This window comes from Bacillus rossius, chromosome 1 (assembly GCF_032445375.1).
Source record: "Bacillus rossius redtenbacheri isolate Brsri chromosome 1, Brsri_v3, whole genome shotgun sequence".
Taxonomy (NCBI): Eukaryota; Metazoa; Arthropoda; class Insecta; order Phasmatodea; family Bacillidae; genus Bacillus; species Bacillus rossius.
In genome coordinates this window covers 331,312,881-331,333,706 of record NC_086330.1, presented here as the reverse complement: position 1 = coordinate 331,333,706, position 20,826 = coordinate 331,312,881, and the positions used below count along the sequence as shown (strand labels likewise).

The window sequence follows — 20,826 nt, the reverse complement described above, 5'->3', positions numbered from 1 at the left end:
GATGTCCATGACCTTGACTTTGACCTTCAAAACTTGCCAAAATTTTCCAAAATTCCTCAAAATTCGCCAAAATTTCCATTTTTTTTTTTGGAAAAAAAATTCCACCAAAAAATCTCCAAAAATATGTTAACTAAAAAATTAGGATGTCGAATAAACCTGAAAAGTCATTTTACCTTAGAAAGAACTCAAAATCCTAAAAGTGGCTTAAAAGTTCTAAGAGCTAGCCGCTCTAAGCCGCTGACGTCATCTAGGATTATGACGTCACCGTTGCAATTTCCGTTACATCCACCATCTGGAAATATTTACTATCCGATTTTAATGAAAAAAATTTAAAATTTATAAAAAACATTCAATTAATAAAATTTTAATAAAAAATATTTAAAAAACATATTCGACATGGAGCTCAGAGTCCTCGAACCTTCCTCCACTGAAGCCGCTGGCAGACAAACTCCCCCCCCCCCCCCCACTTATGTCAAAGTATATATATCGTCACCTAGTATGACGTCATGTCCACCATCTTGAAAAACAGTAATTCTAATGCGAAATAATTGGAAAAATTTTTAAAAATCATTAAAAAAAATTAATCAATCGAATTGAATAATAAAAATTTAATAAGATATTACTTAAAAACCACTGTTGCACTTATCGTTACGGTCGTCATCATGGATTATGTAAATGTTGCGTGTTTCGTTACGGCCGCCATCTTGAAAATCTGTAATATTTATGCTATAAATTACGAAAAAATTACAAAAAATATTTTAAAATTTGCCTATTTCAAATGTTTAGTTATTTAAACGATTTTTGTCCTCGGTTCAAAGCCCGGCGAGAGTAAACCAGTTATTTATTAATATATTTAAAAAAATATAATTAAAAAGTAATAAAAATGTCTTACACCACACACGACATTCTGAATAATGTCACCATGTTATCGTTACGGACGCCATCTTGAAAATCTATATTTATTATCCGATTTTAATGAAAAAAGTTCAAAATTCACCAAAAAATTAACTTATTAGAATACTGATTGATTAGATCGATTCCCGTCCTTGGTTCGAAACCGGTAAGAGCAAAAAAAAACAATTGATCCTTCCTCCATGGAAGCTACCTAGACTAACCTACCACCACCAATACCAAGGTACACACACACATATATATATCAACTGGTATGACATAATGTCCGCCATCTTGTCTTCGTCCGCTGGAGACCGCCATCTTGTTTTCGTCTGCTAGTGTGCTAGTACCATGTTAGTATAATTTTTTGATCACCATACAGTTGACCTCGACTGTGTGTGTGTGATGTGTGTGTGTAGGTGTGTGTGTGGGTGTGTGTGCGCGCGCGTGCGTGTGTATATAAAATCTGAATCTGGGAAACGGCTCCAACGATTTTCATGAAATTTAGTATGCAGGGGGTTTCGGGGGAGATAAATCGATCTAGCTAGGATTATTTTTTATAAAATGTTGTTTTATCCGTGTTTTTAATAATCAACTTTACCGATAATCAACTTAAACATAAATGACTCTTCCTGACATTTATTGGCGAGTAATAATACAATATTTTTTTATTGGGAGCAACTAACTGCTTTAACGACACAACACTAAAGCTACTCCAGTAGATGGCGTTGTTAAGCAACACTAAGCCAATGAGTGTTTGGTTTGAGGTTAGACCAAGAAAATCAATTGTTTACTTATATTATTTGTGTCTTTTTAACTTTTGTGTTCACTTAAAAATGCCTAAACGATCTTCGAAAAAAACGCTTATAAACAATCTAACTTCACGAAGCCACAACTCGTCTCAAGAACACCTTGAACAACATCGTTATCAAACTGGTCAGGTTTCTCAAACTTCACACAGTGAAGACTCATTTAAAAAGAGACGTACTAATTCATTTGAAAATTTTGGTTGCTCCATTAAAATTCGTCCATGCAAATAACAGGCACCAAAAGAATTTCTATTTATACGATTAGATAACGCGTTCCTCAGGCAGTGGCGTAGCCAGGATTTGTGTATGGGGGGTGTTAAGAAGCATGCAAACCCCCCCCCCCCCCGGCCCGTATTAAAGCGGGGGGTCCGGGGGTCCTCCCCCGGGAAAATTTGGATTTTAAGGTGTAAAATAGTGCTATTTTAGCGGTTTTCGGTACTTAAATTTAAATATTGTAATGGTAAAATTTTTATTAAATTTAATATGAAATTTGTTTGAGTGATTAATAAGAAATTAATTAAATATTTGGTGCTAAGGGGGGGGTTTGAACCCCTAAAACCCCCCCCTGGCTACGCCCCTGTCCTCAGGGAAATGCAATGCACTACAATGGATACACAAAATTTCAAATGGTCCTAAGGCGTGATATTGCACAGCTGCAGTAACGGCACATTTATAAGTCGGTAAATAATTATTAAGTTCTAAAGCCCTACGACGTCTTCCGTCTCGACGTCTTTGTTCTTCTAATCGGTATTCTCGTTGTTCGTCATTTTCATTAGCTACACGTTGTGCCGCACGCTGCCGCAAATCTCGCAGACGTCGCTCTCGTTGTTCGTCATTTTCAGCGGCCACGCGTTGTGACGCAATTTCGAAGTTAATATTGTGATGACAAAAATACAGATATACTTACGTAGGTAGTTGATTGATAAACTGTAAAAAATTAAGTATTTGTTTCTAATAAAATATTAAACTTTTGCACTCGTGAATTTTTATTTAAATAACCAGTTCATATATTTTTATTAATATGTCGGTAAGATCGAAAAATATTATTCATATTTCATCAGTATGTTATTCGTATTTAAATATAACTTCTAAAAAACACAATTTACCAACAAAAAAAATACCGAGCAAAGCTGTCATCCAGGTACTCAGTATTTAAATATCTAAGTCCTATTGCTTAATTCTTATTTAGTAGTTGTATAAAGTCAACAAATTAAATAAAATATGACAATCAACATGAGATAAATAAAATGTTCAACACTAATTAACTTGATAAGTAAATATGCTATATTTACAATAATTATATCAATGGACGTTATAAAAAGAGAGATCTTTGTTAAAACTTAAAATACTAGCAGTCCTAGCTGTCTTAGCTGATTTAGGATCCGGTAATATCAAAACTATATCTGTTAGATCTACTGATCCTTCATCTTTGACGTCTGGAAATACAAATTTCACAGACGATCCTGGTTTCTTCCTCAAAAATGAAACCATTACTTCTGTCAAACTGTAGTGTTTGATGATTTGTCCGACGTAGTAAATAACAGACTTCTTTTCTTCAAATTTTACAAGCAATATGCACCGTTCTTGAATTTCATACAGTATGAATATACCCTGCTTACTGCTGTATGAACCTACCCCATCACAATAAATTGAAATAAAAATATTCCTAAAAAAAAAAAAAACATATATTTATATCATTATTTACGTATAAATTCACAAACTTGACCCTATTATCTTTTTAATTAAATAGTACTGAGTAATCTAGAAAACAGCTTTTATCAATAAAAAGATGTTCAAAGTGAGGTTATAAAATTACTTACGCGTGACCGAATCACTTTTCGTGTCACCTCGTCACGACTGCTGTCGATCTTCGTGAGCCAACACACACATAAATAAGCTACGCATTCACGCATACGTCGTTCAATTGATGTGCGCCTAACAGATACCTCTAGTGTATGAAGGTGCCTCTTGTATGAATCTGCCCCACTTCCCCCTATACTTGCATACATGTTTTAATGGTTTTGTTAAATAAAATTTACCAAGGGAATTTTTGAAATATGTCCGTGAATATTAAACTTGACAAAAATATTGCTCTGAAATTGAAGATTACAATTCTTTTTAACATTAATTGCTGTTGTAATGGCCACAAAAATGTTACATGTAAGTAATAATTTTATTACCTATGTTTGTCCTTGGTTGACAACTACCAAGTAAATAACGACAGGGGCGTAGCCAGGGGGGGGTTTTAGGGGTTCAAACCCCCCCCCTTAGCACCAAATATTTAATTAATTTCTTATTCATCACTCAAACAAATTTCATATTAAAATTAATAAAAATTTTACCATTACAATATTTAAATTTAAGTATCGAAAACTGCTAAAATAGCACTATTTTACACCTTAAAATCCAAATTTTCCCGGGGGAGGGCCCCCGGACCCCCCGCTTTAATACAGAGGGGGGTGCCATGCTTCTTAACACCCCCCATACACAAATCCTGGCTACGCCACTGAATAACGATACAATATTTTGCTCTCACATAATGACCTTTATGCAATAATTTTTGTTCCAGACTGCAGCATTCTACTTAACATAGATATTTCTACACACTATTGAGAAATCACGGAAAAATTTACTGTTCACTGCTGGCGGAAACATTTCAATGCACAAACTGTAAAAATTTCTCCAAGTACCTAGTTTCTACTAGGTCAAAATTGTATCATGAAAGTTTTCAAATAAACCTGGGTACAGTTTACAAAGGGTAGAATTTATTCTTGTCTACCCAGTATCATAACATCTAGCAGCTTTAGACAGTTGTAGTATTCAAAATAAACTGTTTCGGCATTCATGTGTATAATTTTGCTCAACGAACACATTTGATTTTCAGACTTGTACAACAAAACTGATAACTATCAAAATGCACAGAATTAAAATTCTTCTGGGTAGATGAATAAAGGCATAACTCCCTAACATCTCGTCAACAGAGTTGTGGCTACTACTCGCTTTTTGAGTCAGTATCCATAACTGTGACAACCTGCTGGGAGCAGGGTCCAAATGTCTGTAAACAAATTCTTAAAAGTTTATTAAATAATTCTTAAAACCACATGTAACCAAAACTGCTCTCCCACCAAAGGGATGTCCTAAAATAAAAGATGTTTAACTTAAAACAAAGTTGACGAAGGGGCAAAATAAGGTTAGTAAAATTAAAGTTTCCAAATGTATTTTTAACTGCAAAATAAAATATAACCTTAAATTACATTCAGCACAAACTGGCAACGTGATGGCATTATATTTAAAGTTTCTAAAACTATCTAAAAGATTAAACTGAAAACATACATGCTTAGTAAATGACTACAAATTTATACATAAAAAATTACATTAAAAAGCCAATAAAACTTCACCAAAACTGACATGCCTCTAAAACAAATGCTAAGTAAAATACAATCATAAATAAGAAAAGTGTAAATTTCTTTTTCCTAATCCCGGGCATTTTTGCCCACTTTCAAGAAAGTGGACACATGCATATTTTGATTAATATAAATTTCCCACACCTCACAGTACGGTATTTAGTACCGCTCGTAAATCAGGAAAATGGTTTCGAAACCTTCTTCACAAAGTTTGGGTTAACAAACAAATTTATACATAAACCACGTTAGGCACAATTTTTTTATATTAAATTGGACGTTCATTTCTTAACTGGCAGAGGACGTGCAAATAAATGAACCAAACCTTGGTCTTCGATTTTTCAGCGGGCCTACAATTACATGGTTGATGTAACTTACCAGCAGTGTTGTAGTTGGAGTAACCTAAATTGTGTGCCATTCCTGCACACACACCTAAAAGCGTGCCTCCAGCACACCATCAAAAACAGGCCAGATATTCATACCGAAACACCTATTCCAAATCCGTTACACTAGCACTCCCGCATTTTCGTTTTGTGCGCAAACCTACCGCATGCGCAGCAAATTTCACAGCTGACGCATTGTGGCATCATGCTTGGTCTTTATCATGCTTCCAGTGGTACTAAGTGGAACTATTTGCTGCATAAATATAGCTCATTAACCAAAGTCAATTTCCTACAAAATTTTACATAGCAGTAAAATCCACTTTTACATTTTAATAACGTATTTTTAAAATCTACATAAAAATAAATATTAAACATATAATAAGCAGTAACAAAACTTCCAACTTTACCAAACCAAACTCTTATAACTTAAACTGAAAGTTGAAAATAAATGAACTAAGAATTATTACTTAACCACACACACTATAATTACATTTAAAAAAATGATAATTAAAATAAATAATTTTCTTTCAATGTCAGCAAGTCCAGTATGCACTGGCAACCAGGGTCACACTGTGTGGAGGAAAACATGCTTCAATTAATATTAAGTACTAAAAGTATGACTTTTTCTAGGCACACTGTAATGAGATTTCAGTTTAACAACTTCCAATATACAAACAATTAAGTAAAAAATATCACAACCTCAAAAGACGTACAGTCGCAATAGTGCAAATTTATCATTTAAATTCTTTATGTACTTTCATTTACTGTTGTATTGAAAATTATAAAATAATATTAATTTTGTTTTAGTAAGCATTTTGGACATGGCGTTAAAAGATAACAGAAAGTGTGTAATGCTTCTCACATGAAGGTGTTGTGCACAAATATAAATTTTAATTATAGAGAACAAAGTGTCACCCACCATGCATGGTTTAAGTTCAACCCTCAAAACTAGCAATCATTTTACTTAATGGTTGTTTCCCATTGCCTACTGTAATAAATAGCCTAGATAAAAAATAAAATTCTATCCATCAAAAATAATTTTGCCGGTTGAACAGTTATTATAATAAATTAATAGTAAAACTTTAGTAATTTTAATTGCACAATATCTTCAATGCACTGAAATGGATCAAGATATGGATAATCAAGGAAGGATTTGAAACGTATAGATGAATGAAAAATCTAAATTTGACTTTTGTAAGTTTTTATTTTGCACTTTTTTTGTGTGTTGAGAACAATTTTCAGCAACACTTTTTTTTAGTTTCAAACATTTTACCTTTTTTTTTTTAATTACAACTTTCTTTGCAACAAGATTTTACAAGAGTACCTTTACTAATTAAGATACCGCTACTATGTATGTACTACAATAGTACAGAAACTATTTTTTTATAGTGATATTTACATATTTTGTACTTTTAACAAAAAGAGATATACAATTCTTTTTATTTCAAGGGATATCATACAAATTTTACAACTATATATTGATCATGTTTTATGGTAAAGAAGTATAAATGACTTTCGTGATTGTTATAAATCACACTGCTGCTGTAATATATTCTTTTGTAACTCCTCACTCGTGGATAAACAACATGCTTGAACATGCAAACAAGATTATTAATATGACAACAAAAAAATAAATAAATAAGCTAACAAAACTCAAGATGCAGCAGCACAGATTAAAAAGTATTAACGCAGTCTTCACATAAAATTTCATTTCTAAAAACGTTCATGTACTAAGATATCTCAAAAGGTCAGGAAAACATTTTTGCGGCAACCACTTTCAGTCATCGCGCGTAAACCAACAAGCAATCATTCATACAAATAATTTACAACACGTACTCAACGAACAGATCACAATTAACACTATACACTAGATATATTGCTGCACTAAATATTGCAAAATATATGGCAAATTATGTATGATCAAGCGTGCACGCATGCTCTGGAACCATCGGTTGTCACGGGATAATTACTTGGAACATGGTACACAATATTTCACACAGCAAAATGTATCACATAATAGGTTCACTTTTTTTCTCCTCATGGACAACACACCGCGGTTGCAGCATCGCCGAAGTTGTTTCAATGTTCCAAAGTCTGCTGGACAAACTACTACACCGCGTATACTGTGCGCACTCGCAGGAACGTCGGGGTCTCGCAACAAACCTAACCGTAAGGCTGCTCACGACGCTGAAAAACCCAATTTTCACAAAATCACTTTCTAGCATGTTTCCAAAAACTTTACAAATTAAAGTTAATTCGGTGCAGGCATTGGCAAAACTTCAATTGCAATTTTTTTTGCAACCCAACAATTTTCACAAAAAACAATTTTCACAAAAAACAATTGCAGGCAGTAACATAGTTTTTTTTTTTTTTTTTACAATTTAAATTGTGAAGCCTACCTACAAAGCAGCAAACTTGAAATCAGGATTTAGCACTCCAAAAAACATACAGAATCGTTGAAAAAAAAACTTCAGCAATTTTTTTTACAGGAAAACCATTTGACTGGACTGTATATAGTATGAGTGAGTACACAGACTGGACTGTATATAGTATGAGTGAGTACACAGCTATGTACAGTGTACACATATTAAAAACTCAAAAAATATTTAAAAAAAATTTATTACTAAATTACTAAAAGTTTTTAACCAACAAAAAGGTAGTATATGATAAGGTTTGGTTACCAAAATTTACAAATTTGAATGCCAAAATTAATATGGCAAATGTTCATAAAAGAGGCCTGGTTTTTTTTTTATTACTAAAGAGAGCTAATGAAAAGATAGTTTGGCCTGGGATCATGCACAAAAAAAATTTCATGTAGACTTAAATATTAAAAAAAGCAAAATCATGTAAATGCACTTAACTGTTCATAAATCATTGTTACTTTCATGTTGGTATGCTTGTTTAAGCTTAAAAATATTTTTTTTCCCTTAAATGTTATGTCAACCTCAATTTATGGTCAACATGAGATAAACTGAATTTTAACCTCGAGTTTTTTCCCCGAAATAATTACAAACTCAAGGTTGTACACTATGCCAAACAGACAAACAACTGTACCAAGATAGGTACTGGGAGAATAATGTACCGTGGTGGAAAGATGTAGAAAAATTAGCAAATGTTTTAAAGCAAGTTGGTGATAGTGATTCTGATATAGAACAAGGAAAAAAATGTATTACTTTTTTAGTGGAAAGGGGCATCCAAATGTAGGGGTTGGCCTCTATTAATGTAAACAAAGTAAATGAATATTAACAAATTTCTTTGTATTTTGTAGTTCATGAACGCAAATTTTATCTTACTAAAAAACTCTTGCAACTATCTGTTCTAATGCAAATGGAATTTTAAATTTATTAAGCAGTTTTACACAACCAATACTAAAATTTAGGAAAATTTAAGGAATTTTAAATAATGACAAGACGAAATTTTTGAGAATATTGATGAGGTATTGTAAAAAAAAAATAACTAAACCATTAAAAATATATATTTTTCAGTAAATTAAGCTCAAATGGTTTTCAACTAATTCAAAAATAAAAACAAGTGTAAAAATCTAGACGAATTAAGAAGTAGCACCTTACACAGGCCGAAGCCAAATTTGCTTTTATGGCTAACCGTCAATACATTTTATAAGATTTTAAATTTCATCAATATTTATTTTAAATTGTGCAAAACTATACAAACAAAACCTTGATTGGGCAATTTTACTATTCTGTAATAGAAAAATAACTTAGAGCACTTCTGTGAAAATGAAATTTTATTGCAAAAATGCACCTTCAAATGAAAATTGATTTTAGAATTGTGTCATTTTATTCTCAATGAAAAATTTAAAAAAAAAAAAAAGGCTAATGTAATTTGACTTTAAAGCAGAAGTTTTACTAGACTTAATTAGTAAAGGGGCCTAAAATTTTAGAAATAAAAAAAAGGGTTACCCTATTATTAGTTTAACTTTTCAGATTAAAACTTCATTATGAAATTCCTAAAAACTTAAATAAAAAGCAAACATTCTCACATGTCAGGTTAGCCCTTTTTTGGACAATTTTGAAAATGGTGGTTACCTTACGTTGGAAGTTTCCTTGTACAGAATTTGAGATCGTTTTACATTCAATGTCAACCTACATTCAATTACTTCTATTTTAGAGCTTCTTATTGAAGACATCTTTGCCAACTGAACAGTTATGATGCTTATTTAAACAAATGGAAATTTATAATAAATACATACTTTTTTTCAATCAAAATGGTTTCTAAAAACTATCACAGTAAATTCATACAAAACCAAAGAATTCTTTTAGGCACTCAATTATTCAACTAACTTAAATAATTTTTCTTTCGCTGACGTTATCCAAAAATTTTCTTAAAGATATGGAAAATGAATGTTTTTTATGTTTCAAAATCAATAAATTGCTCTACCAAATATTTACACAAATCTAAAAATGTGTACAATGTCAAAAAAATGAAATACTAAACTTCTTTTGTACACTGCTGGCATTCTTTAATTTTTTTCTTTATGTAGCATATTCAGGTGTAATGCTGCAATTATGTATCAGACGAAACAATACAGCGAAATATCATTATAAAATATCTCACTTTAAAGTACATATTTTCAGATCCATGCAAGATTAAGTTTAACATACTAATCCAGGACTAAAAATTTTTCACAAGCATTAGGAACTCAATAAAATAATGTATATATAATTACAAAAAATTAACTGTCTCATTAGCACTTAAATTACTGTCGCCCAAATTCAGGTACATGGAATAACTTTACAGCAAAGAAAGCTTGTGCAAGCCTCGACCTCACAAATCATGTTGATTTTTTCTTTTAATAATTACATTTTAATTAAGGACTATGTATTTCTAAAATTTTAACTTGATACCTCCCTGGCATTTTTTGTTCTGCCACAAATATTTTCAACAGATATTCTCAGTGTAGTCTCATGGTTTCATGGATGTTAAAAGGTTAAAAAATTTAAATATAGCCTTTAAATAAAAAGTAATGACAAAAAAAATCAACATGGCACACAAGACAGAGCCTTTAAGGATTTTAAAAATTTACTGATTTACTTAACTTGATAAAACAAGGAATTTTTTACAAGAATGCAAGCTCTAGATATGTTTATACAAGAAAATACATGTCTAAGATTAATGTCTACAGCACTCGCTGGCAATGGAATAGCCGTAAAATAATTCAGTGAAATATCATAACATACCTGAAAACATCCACAGTACTTTGCAATGAGCTGTTATGTTACTAAATGTAAAACATCTTGCATGGCTCTGAAAAAAATATATTCTAGTCTCATTAATACGAACCCGTTTAATATATTCTCATTTATATGAAGCAATTTTCTGGTCCCGGCAAACAGAATAGGCTTTTAAATGGTACAAACTTTGTTTTATACAAAATACGGTTAATATGTAATTCGAAGTTGATTTTCATCCCATACAGAAGTATTTGTACATATATGTAATTATAATGGTTAATACAAATTTTAATTACTACTCTCGGAATGCCCAAAACGTTTGCGGAACGTAGCAAATTTATCGCCCTTTGCCATTGTAAGAAATGAAAATAAACACACCGAAAAATCAGAGATGAAAACAGCGTCAGCAGCAATACTCGCACTTGAGCTGAAGTAAAGAAATATTTACATCACGGGCGCGCCTCTAGCGTCGATTTGTGTAAACATGCAACAGATAATGTTAGGTTCTGTGCGTCAATATACTTCCGATATTCAAAATTTTCAGGCCTCTGGTGGCAAAATGTGGAACTACGGAATGCAATCTGCCTCTATGTATATTGTTTTTCGTTGGGTTGTGTATTCTTTTTTCATGGTATAACCGAAATACGTACTTCTATGGCATTGTCGCTGCCATTGTTTATATTACGTTGCATACAGTGATTTATCTGAAACTGTGAACGAATAACTAATTATTGTTATTTGTGCATGGCAGATTTGCATTTATTTGTATCAATGAATACGAAACGCAAACAAAACAAGTTAACATTAGCGGAAAAGCTTAAAATCATAAATGAAGTGGACAGCTGCAAGAAAACAAAAACTGAAATTGCAAAAGAATTGGATCTCCCTCTTTCTTCGTTGTAGACGATACTAAAAAATCAGAACATTGAAAAAACATTTTAAAAAAACGAAACATACCTTATCGTAATATTTATGCAAGTTCTTTTTATCCGCTACGTACCGTATTTAATCGCATAAAGTCCGCACATTTATTTTTAAATACTTGAAATGGAATTTTTTAAAATCAGCATAAAGTCCGCACCAGACAAAGCAACTTTGGCCACCCCTGAAAGGCGCAGTAACGGGATGGAAATTTACCGACGCTGTCAACAATGCTTTGACCTTGAGTTGTTCATTTCTCCGGAGCAGTCGCTGAGAGGGTTTTGTAGCGTGGTGAAACCGTCCGGACTCAGAAACTCGCACTCTACTGCGCAGCTGCCTGCGACGTCACGAGAGTTGCAAGGGGATGGGCTATATCCAGCACAAGCCAGTACACGTCAACTCACACTACGTCACAAAGTAGGGGAGGTAGCGGAGAAGTGGTGGGGGTACATGCGCACGGTTTTTTTATACACACAGTAGGCAAGGGACGGGGAGGGAGGCTCGCCGGCGCCGGCTAATGCAGACATTAGACATCTGCTCCGTGCCGTCAGTGACCATCTCAATGAAAGATTAAAAAAATATCTTTTCACGCAAAGCGTTTATTTTGTGTAGGCTGGCTGCGGCTTCTGAACGTAAGCGTGCACACGCGAGTGAGAGAAGAAAAAAAATGAGTGGCGTCTTCCACTAATCGCCAACACCCAATTATCTCGACACCTGTCACATTTCTCACGTCTGCTGTGGAGGGTCGCCAGTCACCAGCGCTCTGCTAGTAAACTAATTATGAGAGAACAATTTGTTTACTCTACACAAAACGTAAAATTTTGAGGAAAAAATTTTTTTCCGGACTTCACCTCATAATGTCCACACCCCATTTTTTTTGTCAAAAATGTAGCCAAATTACTGCGGACATTATGCGAGTAAATACGGTACCTGGTTAGGTAATTTTTCTCGAAGGCATAAAATATGGTTAATACAAATCTAGTTATTACAAAATGTAAATTTTTTGGTCCCCTCAGGTTTGTATTAATGAGACTTGACTGTACTTTGAAATGAGAAATAATTAACAGGATTTCCTCACAAATCTGTAATAAAAAAAATCCCTGACTTTACTACGACCCAAAATTGTTCACACAGAAACTTACATATGCCATTTTACAGTGTGTATGACTATACACTAAAACAACATCTGTAAAAACATATTTTAAGTCTGGGTGACGTCATATCGGAGCATGGCATTTTCCCCTTAAATTACTATGACTGAGGAATTTCCACGGCTTTTCCAGGTTTTCAAATAAATTCCCTGACCTTTCCCTGAATTTATAGAATGTAGACACCCCATTTAAAGAGAAATACTTTATAGTGAAGGTTCACTGTGTATTTCCACCAAAAGACCAACAACGCCCAAAAAAAAATAATTATCTAAACTTATCAAGCATGACTAGAGACCCTATTTTTTCGCGATGCGAAATTAACAGCGAAATTGACTTATTTCCAAGGAAAATGTGAAATAATTCATTAATTACAAATTTTCGCGAAATTGACCGATTTTTACACTAAATCCTGTGGAAAACGCTTGTTAAACGTAATATTAACATCACACTAATAACATACATAACTCCCAAAAACAAGTTTACTAGATGCTGGAGCTGGAAGGTCGTCTGTGGCACGTCAACAATAATATTAAAGGTCCGTTCCTTAGATGAAGGTGTATGTAAAAAAAGTAAGCAAACTTCTATTGTATGTAGTTTCATAAGCACCACTAGATGGATCTGAATGTGGATTAAATAATGGTAGTTCCATTTGCGCCACTAGATAGATCTGAAGGTAGATGGCTTAAGATGTGCAGACCATTGTGCATCACCTTCGTCAATATTGTATCTATGGGCTACTAAAAAGGAAATTAAATATTGTAAAAACAAACAACATTGACCGCGTGGATACGGCACACAATTAAGTAGAGTAATCGTAATCATGCCAAAAATTGTGTCCGTGTTTCAGCGTGTGCAAGAATTTGAAAGTGAAGGTTTTTATGTATTCGATAAAGCCAAACATATCCTAATGTGCAAATACTGTAACCAAAGAATTGAATGGCAACGGAGAGACACCTGCGTGAAACACTGCACGAACAGAGTAACACACAAAGAAAAAAGAAGTAGTGGGTCAGGAATTAAACAGCAGTTGTCTGTGTTCAAGTGTACTTCTACTTCGGCAACTAAGACGGCAAAACTTGACAAGAAAGAATTTATTTGTGCAACGACGAAGGCTTTCATGAGTGTGAATGTTCCGCTAGAGAAATTGGATCATCCGTCTCTAAGGGAGTGGTTTACTGCATACATTCAAGGATCAGGTGATTTATCCAAAGCAGAATCACTAAGGCAGAATTATGTTCCACTTGTACAAGAGCAACAAGAATATCATATTAAAGAGTGCCTTCGAGGAAAGAAATTCGCAGTGTTCTGCAACAAAACGACTGACAGAAAAGGACAGTGTGTATTTATAGTATGTACTGTTAAAAACAATGGCAGATTCTTCAGAGCAAGATCTTTTCATTGGATCTGTTTCGGTCTTGAAATCATCTACAGCGACTGAATGCTCAAGGGCACTTCTAGACTGTTACAGCAAATTTGAAGTGAAGTATGACGACATTGTCTGCATTGTGAGTGATAGTGCACGCTATATGACAAAGTGCATTAACTCAATGAAAGTTCTTATATCAGAAGAACTGTTGCATGTGCAATTCTGGGACCACAAACTCAGTATTATTCAGTCTTTATGGCCACAAGCACTGCCGAAATTGAATGAATGCATTGCGAAGACTAAGCAGCTGTTTCAAAATACTCGCAAAAGGAAACAACTATGTCACCTTCCTGAAAGAAAAGTATCCTGAGGGGGAGAAAGCCAGCAATCTGTTTCCATCACCCATACTGACTCGATGGAATGCATGGTTTTTTGCAGTTAAGTACATTGTTGATTATCTTGTTGATGTAGTGGAATATGTTGTATCCACATTAGATCTGTCAGTTCCAGCAGTTGATTACTTCAAGAGTTTGTCACAGTCTGCTATTAATGTTATCAGTTGCCAAGCCACTTTTGTAATTGAGCATTTTGAGCAACTCTCAAATCACAAAGTGGAACTGGAATCTGGCAAGAAACCACTGGTGCATAAATTGTGCGGCAAACTTGGTGACCTCAAGAACAGTTTTGAGTTGCTGGCAGATGGCATCATGGGTGATAAGACCACGAAAATCATCAAAACACTTCCGTCTGTTCGGTCAGGTGAGGTGAAAGCTCAGTTAAGGAGCCTAGGTGCAAAGTGTCTCACAAAATTGAATGAGTTAGTCTTGCAAGATCCAGCTCGTGAGTGTTTTAAGAGCTTGGGTATTTTGTTTGACTTGCAAAATATTATCAGTAATATTGCTGACGATAAACTTCATGCTTTGACACAAAAAGTACCACTGCTCAAAGAAAACAGTAAATTAGACTTCCTGAAAGGCTACAAAGCACTTCAAGAATCAATGAAGAAGCAAGACTCTGGAAGCATCCTTGATGTTGTCCTGGGACTGAAGGAGGAGCATCCAGTTTTTGCAACATTGGCAGCAAATGTTTTGTGGATGCCAGTGACCAATGTTGACTGTGAACGTGCTTTTTCAGCTTATGGAAATGTATTAACAGACAAAAGCTATAACTTGAAACCATCCAACATGGAAGTCATGTTATCATATTTTAATTAGCGTTATGTTGTTATTGTACTTTTATTATTTTTCTGCCCTTTGTGTTTTGTACTGCTGGTGAGTAACTTTTAGAAGTTCTTATATAATATAGCCCACTTTTACTCTTGTGCATTTTTGTTTGTGTAAAATATGGTTTTGTTTACAAGACTGCTACATACAGTCACTTTTTTTAACCAAAAATTTTCAATAAATAATATATAGGCCAATTTTTTTTTCCACAGCTTTTGCAACGAAATATGATAAAATTCACCGCCTTAACATACTGAAACAGCACAATTTTTATGCCGAAATCTGTCATTCTTATTTACCACAAAATAGGGTCTCTAAACATGACTTACCAAACAACCAGTAAATCCTCAAAACACCCATACTGCTGTACTCAGCCATAATTTTTATTACAAGTGTGTTACAGACTATTGGAGTAAAACTTTCAGCCGAAAATAAAACAATCATGACCTTTTCAAAGGAGAACTATCCATATGAAATATGAAATTCTTATAAAAAAATAAGTGTAACTCAATTGCTATCAGAAAATTCTGCACCCACTAAACATCTGCCTCCCCTTGCCTCCTTCAATGAGTCAGTTATGTCTGAAATGAAGGTTTGCCAAATGCCTTTCACCATGATGAAGAAAAAAAAAAATTGTTTGACATTTTAACTACAAATGTCCGAGTGCAATAAGTACAACAAAAAGTTCCAACCACTTTCAAACCTACCAGACATATGAAATGAAAATTTGTACTTTCGGATTGTGTCCTGTTCGCAGAAGCAGGAATCTCCGCGGCTCCAACTGTTGGGTTAGCTGCAGGAAAGACCGAGGTGCACCCAACATCATCGCACATTGTAGTTCTTGCGTCGCTTCGCGGGCGCTCCCCGGAGGCCCTTTTGGTTGATCACCACATACGAGTTCTGCATGTCCATGTTGCCGCCGCCTTGCAGCGACTGGTGGTGGGGGTAGCTGTTGCGAGGTGGTTGGTGGGCAACTGGAAACATCCAAACACAGTGGTTGGGAAGAGCTCGTTTATACCAGGTGTTAGGGAATGCCCATTTCTTCCATCCAAGTAATTGGTGGTTTACAGTGAAATTTGTTCGAGTTCCTGACATTTTCTGATGTATTTGCAGGCCTATGCAAAAATTCACATTTTAGAATAAAAATAGTTATTTCTATTCAATTCCATTATTTTTGATAACTAACAATTCAAAATAACGAATATTCAATTGTTATTAATATATGACCTTGTGAGTAGGGACCACGAAAATGGTAAAGCGTGAAATTTGTGAAAAATGACTTAATTCAGCGTTTTTTTTTTGCTTGCGAAATTTGAACATTTATGTGGAAAATGTAACTTTAACACGAAATACAGCTGTTTCCATGAGTAGATCAATGCCATTTCTGAAAACTTCATGCAGTAGGTCATAGATTCGTAACACAGAAAACAAATTTCAATAACAAAATATTTTGATATCATAAACATAGTAGTGGAAAACAGGTGAATAAAAACTGAAGTGAAAGGTAAGTTTGGTTAAGTATTTAATTAAAAAACTTTTTTCTATAGAAATCTAAATATTTCAAAAACATTTTTCATATATTTATTGCAACTGAGTAAACCTTTCAGATTAGTATTACCAATTTGTCCAATTTTCAGAAGGCACTACACTAAAAAATTTTGTGGTGGCATTAAAATTATCACTTCTACTATTCCAATTTGATATTTGTATTATAATCCCAATTAATAAAACTAACATATTTTCAAAAACTCAACGGTGGGACATTCATTGTTCCATCAGTCACACTGACCTTGGGGGGACGTGAACCGGCGTTGCTTCGAGTACCCCCGATGCGAGACTGGACCCCGCTGGGCCATCATGTGCGGGTAGATGTTTGGCATCAGCACGACTGTGTTGGTCGCCGGCACAACACCGGTGTTCGATCCCCTGCTGCTCTCCGAATCCTGCCGGCAAACAAGCATAACTACGTCAGCATGAAATTAACTGATAAACCACTGTTTAAGGGCCCCCACACACGATCTGTTGCACGAAGAGATGTGGACTGAAATAATTAGCAGATGCAACATTTGTAAGCAACTATAGTTAGACTGAAACGAGTCTCGATAGTAACCAACATCCACTCACCACCATGTTGATTATCAGACTGTCTTCTTCCTGTGTGCAGGTGCACCAACCTACTTCCTGACCACTCCAGAGTGACCAACCACAATGCCCTGCAGGGCGGGAAGTTTAAAATGTTCAAAGTCTATACACTACACTAAACATGCTCAAACTATATAAACAGAAAGTCGGAACACGATCAGTACAGCTCCCAGTTCGGACTGTTCAGCCCGAACCGACAGTTTGGACTGAACCGAAGCCCCCCACACACACACTCAGTTTTGTGGTTTCTGTCGCCATGGGATGCTATCATTTCATCGTTCGCAATTGCAGCTGTACTTTTAGTTAGAAAAATGAAAAACTATAGCAAAGCAAAGAAACTTTGAATAAAGAGATTAACGTCTGATGCAGCACTTTGCATGGATTTGTGAGTCATCACATATTGCATTGCCCATAGCACTTCCGCTTTTGTCATGTTATCATTTAGCAAATGCTTATGAATACCAGCAGGTTTAGCTGGATTTCAAGAGACTGCAAATGTATGGTTCTAACATTTTTCATTGCTGTAGCAGGCATTGGCATGCATCCAGCACTTGTTACTGCTGAAACAGAAGCTGAATTGGAGATGGAAGATGTGTTATAGGTACTTCACTAGCTGTTACCTATACTCCCTGTTTACAATACAAATACTGTGGGAATTTTATCTTCGGTATTGTGTTCTGAATTAGAATAAGTACGGCTATAGTGTAGAAAAAGATACCCAAAAATTGTTTTCATAAAGTAAAGTATTTTGTGCAAACAAGCATGCACCCTGCCCAAAAATCCAATACTTCAGCACTTGTCTCGTAAGAATGTAGAAGCAGTAATGATGTCAACGCCGCCATGTTGTTGGTGATATCAATATTGTTATGGTATTGAGACCTAAACTATTTTCTTATGTCAGAAAATGTACATATATTTAGATTTCTTAAATTTTATTCTTCATATTTGCCTTCTGCTTAAATAGCTTTAATATAATTCAGAAAGAAAGTAAAATTTAGAATCGTAAATGAATCTGGAATTGAAGGCAATTGTGGAATCTGAATTGAAGAATGCTGAATTGACCCATCTCTATTTATTATGCAGGAAATTTTCGTAAGTGGAATTAACTATTAAATGTGTTCACTGCATCTGCATACTTAGTGAAGCAAAACAGCATGGACATTATGAGTATGCAAAGGTACAAAGAAATGGCTAAAATTTTGACACCAAGAAGTTGCAAAACCACAATTACAGAATTGCATTAGATGATAACAAAAAAATCCCTCCGAAGGAGAGGAATTGTTTTCCACTCACAGTGTCGCTGCAGTTGGAACTGGCCGAGTCGAGAGTCGATGGTTCGCTGCTGCCACTCGAAGAGCTGAGGGAGTCGTCCTCTGGCTTTCTGGTGCACGTCACAGCTGCGTACGACTGGCCCTGCTGGGTGTTTGACAGCGGGAACTCTGTCTTGATCCACGCGCGATACGAAATTACTTCGTCCGTCACGCGGATAACTCGCCCCAGGACACTGCAAAATGTTTATACACACACAGTCAAAACTCTATAACAACCAACTGTTTGTTAAACATTCGTCAAATTTATACAATACAAGGCAATTCACATATACATTAGAAAATTTTTTCTTATCCTTGATGAGGAATGGTGGAGTGAAAGAGGAAGACCACTGCATTTTACTTTGCTGACCTGGGTGCAGGCTGGAAGCAGTTGATATTGTTTTGTTGGTAGTGGTAAATTGCTACTTGTATTTTTTATCTAAGATACAGTCAAACCTCTCCGAAACGACCCCTCACGGTTCCCAGGAATAGGGTCGTAATAGAGGGAGGGTCGTAATAGATGTTTCCGAAATTTTCAGTTGATTTCAACACCCCCCTCCCCCTCTTACAAACCACTACTCGCTAAAAAACCAGCCGTACAATGGCAGGATGCTGTCACTCACAATGCTAGACGGCTTTGCTTTAAACCCACTTCAACATTCATGACAAGTCCGTGGCCCTACAGGCCACCTCTAAAAAAAATATATTAAAATACAGTTTATTTTTACTGGTTAGTTTACATGTACGTTTTCTGCTTGCCGTAGTTAAATACACTAGAACCTTGATGTCACAAACCCCGGATTTAACGAAGCAGTGATTTTACGAATACATTCTCGGGAACCGTCAAAAAATTGGACATTTTGACCAAAATGTGAAAATCAGAAAATTTAAAAAAAAAAAAAAAACTAAATGAAAGATCATTAAAATCTGTTAATTTTAACACACAGCGTATTTTTGTGACGGCTTTAATACTTCCAATAATGTTCATGTAAGAATAATACAAAAATAATGGGACATTTCCTGTAGGTTCTGCAACGCGAGTGTGCGCACACTAAGCTCGCACGGCTGGCTGGCGGCAGCGGCAGCGGCTTCATGACGCATAAGCTCACCCCTCCCTCCCCTCGTTAACATTTTTCAAGGCTAGCTCATCCCTTCCAGACACACAAACCATTACAAAACAACATGAAAAAAAAAATGTTAAAGTACACTGACACGGAATGTGTATGCGAGGTTGCGATCACAGCGCAGCGGTGAGATCTTGCCTCACGTGAGGCACAAACTAGTGTCCTCCCTTATAACACCCCAACTTCGCTCCCCTTTGAAAAACCATCAGTGAGAAAATGCTCTTGTCACCATCCCTTCTCCCGTAAAATTGGGCTATTATGAATGGGGTACTAAAGCGATGAGGGAGGGGTAAGATCGTTGTAAATATTTTCGGACCCCTCCCTTCACACGAAACACGCCCAAAAAAAAGTATGTCAAAATATGTCACTTTTCACACCAAGTTCGAGTTCAGTCATCTCTGGCAAGAAATTTACAAGCTTTCAAACTTAAATATAAATGTATTTTAATAGCAAGGGTCCTATAAAAAGAAATATACCGAATAAAATCAAGCTGCTGTCACCAAACAAAGCATAAAGCGGCCCAATGCGTGGTTGTTTCGTTATTGCTCGCGCGAGAGGCGAGACGTGGAATGTTAGAAGAAAGATAAATGCGGGGGAGACAGACGGCTGCCAGTGTGTTTCCTGCGTGGGGAATAAGTGGTGTAGCCTTTTTTTTTATGCTGGGTGAAGCGACCTTTTTCTATCAACCCACGGGAAAAGATAATTGCTTGAGTTGTCAAAATAAAGATCACTGTGGCAGTTAAAACAAGTCGAGGCGGGCGTGCATCCAGTCGGTCGCTGTGTATTTCTACTCGAAAAACATAACATCCTAATTCATAACAAGATTCCTTATAACCTACACGTATTGCCAGATGTTTTCAGCCTGATCCATGCAAGTTCTTTAGCCATGTTTTGAATGAAAACAACTGGCGGG

The 20,826-nt window shown here is 35.2% G+C and overlaps 1 protein-coding gene across 4 annotated transcripts in view; it reads right to left on the bottom strand.

Moving 5' to 3' along the window:
- Positions 1-6,668: 6,668 nt before the first annotated feature.
- LOC134528048 (terminal nucleotidyltransferase 4B-like) overlaps positions 6,669-20,826 on the bottom strand; it is a 72,876-nt gene continuing 58,718 nt past the window's right edge. Inside the window, exons 7-10 of one of the 4 annotated variants that reach the window (XR_010074338.1) lie at positions 18,773-18,983; positions 17,127-17,280; positions 16,045-16,311; positions 6,669-7,671 (exon numbers count right to left, since the gene is read on the bottom strand). Coding sequence is in view for 1 of the 4 variants with exons in the window: in XM_063361249.1 (XP_063217319.1) it covers positions 16,160-16,311; positions 17,127-17,280; positions 18,773-18,983 (517 nt within the window). In the remaining 3 variants the exon portion in view is untranslated. Of the gene's footprint in view, positions 16,312-17,126; positions 17,281-18,772; positions 18,984-20,826 lie in introns of those variants that run through there. The other 3 variants (XR_010074337.1, XM_063361249.1, XR_010074336.1) reach the window with 3 other exon arrangements.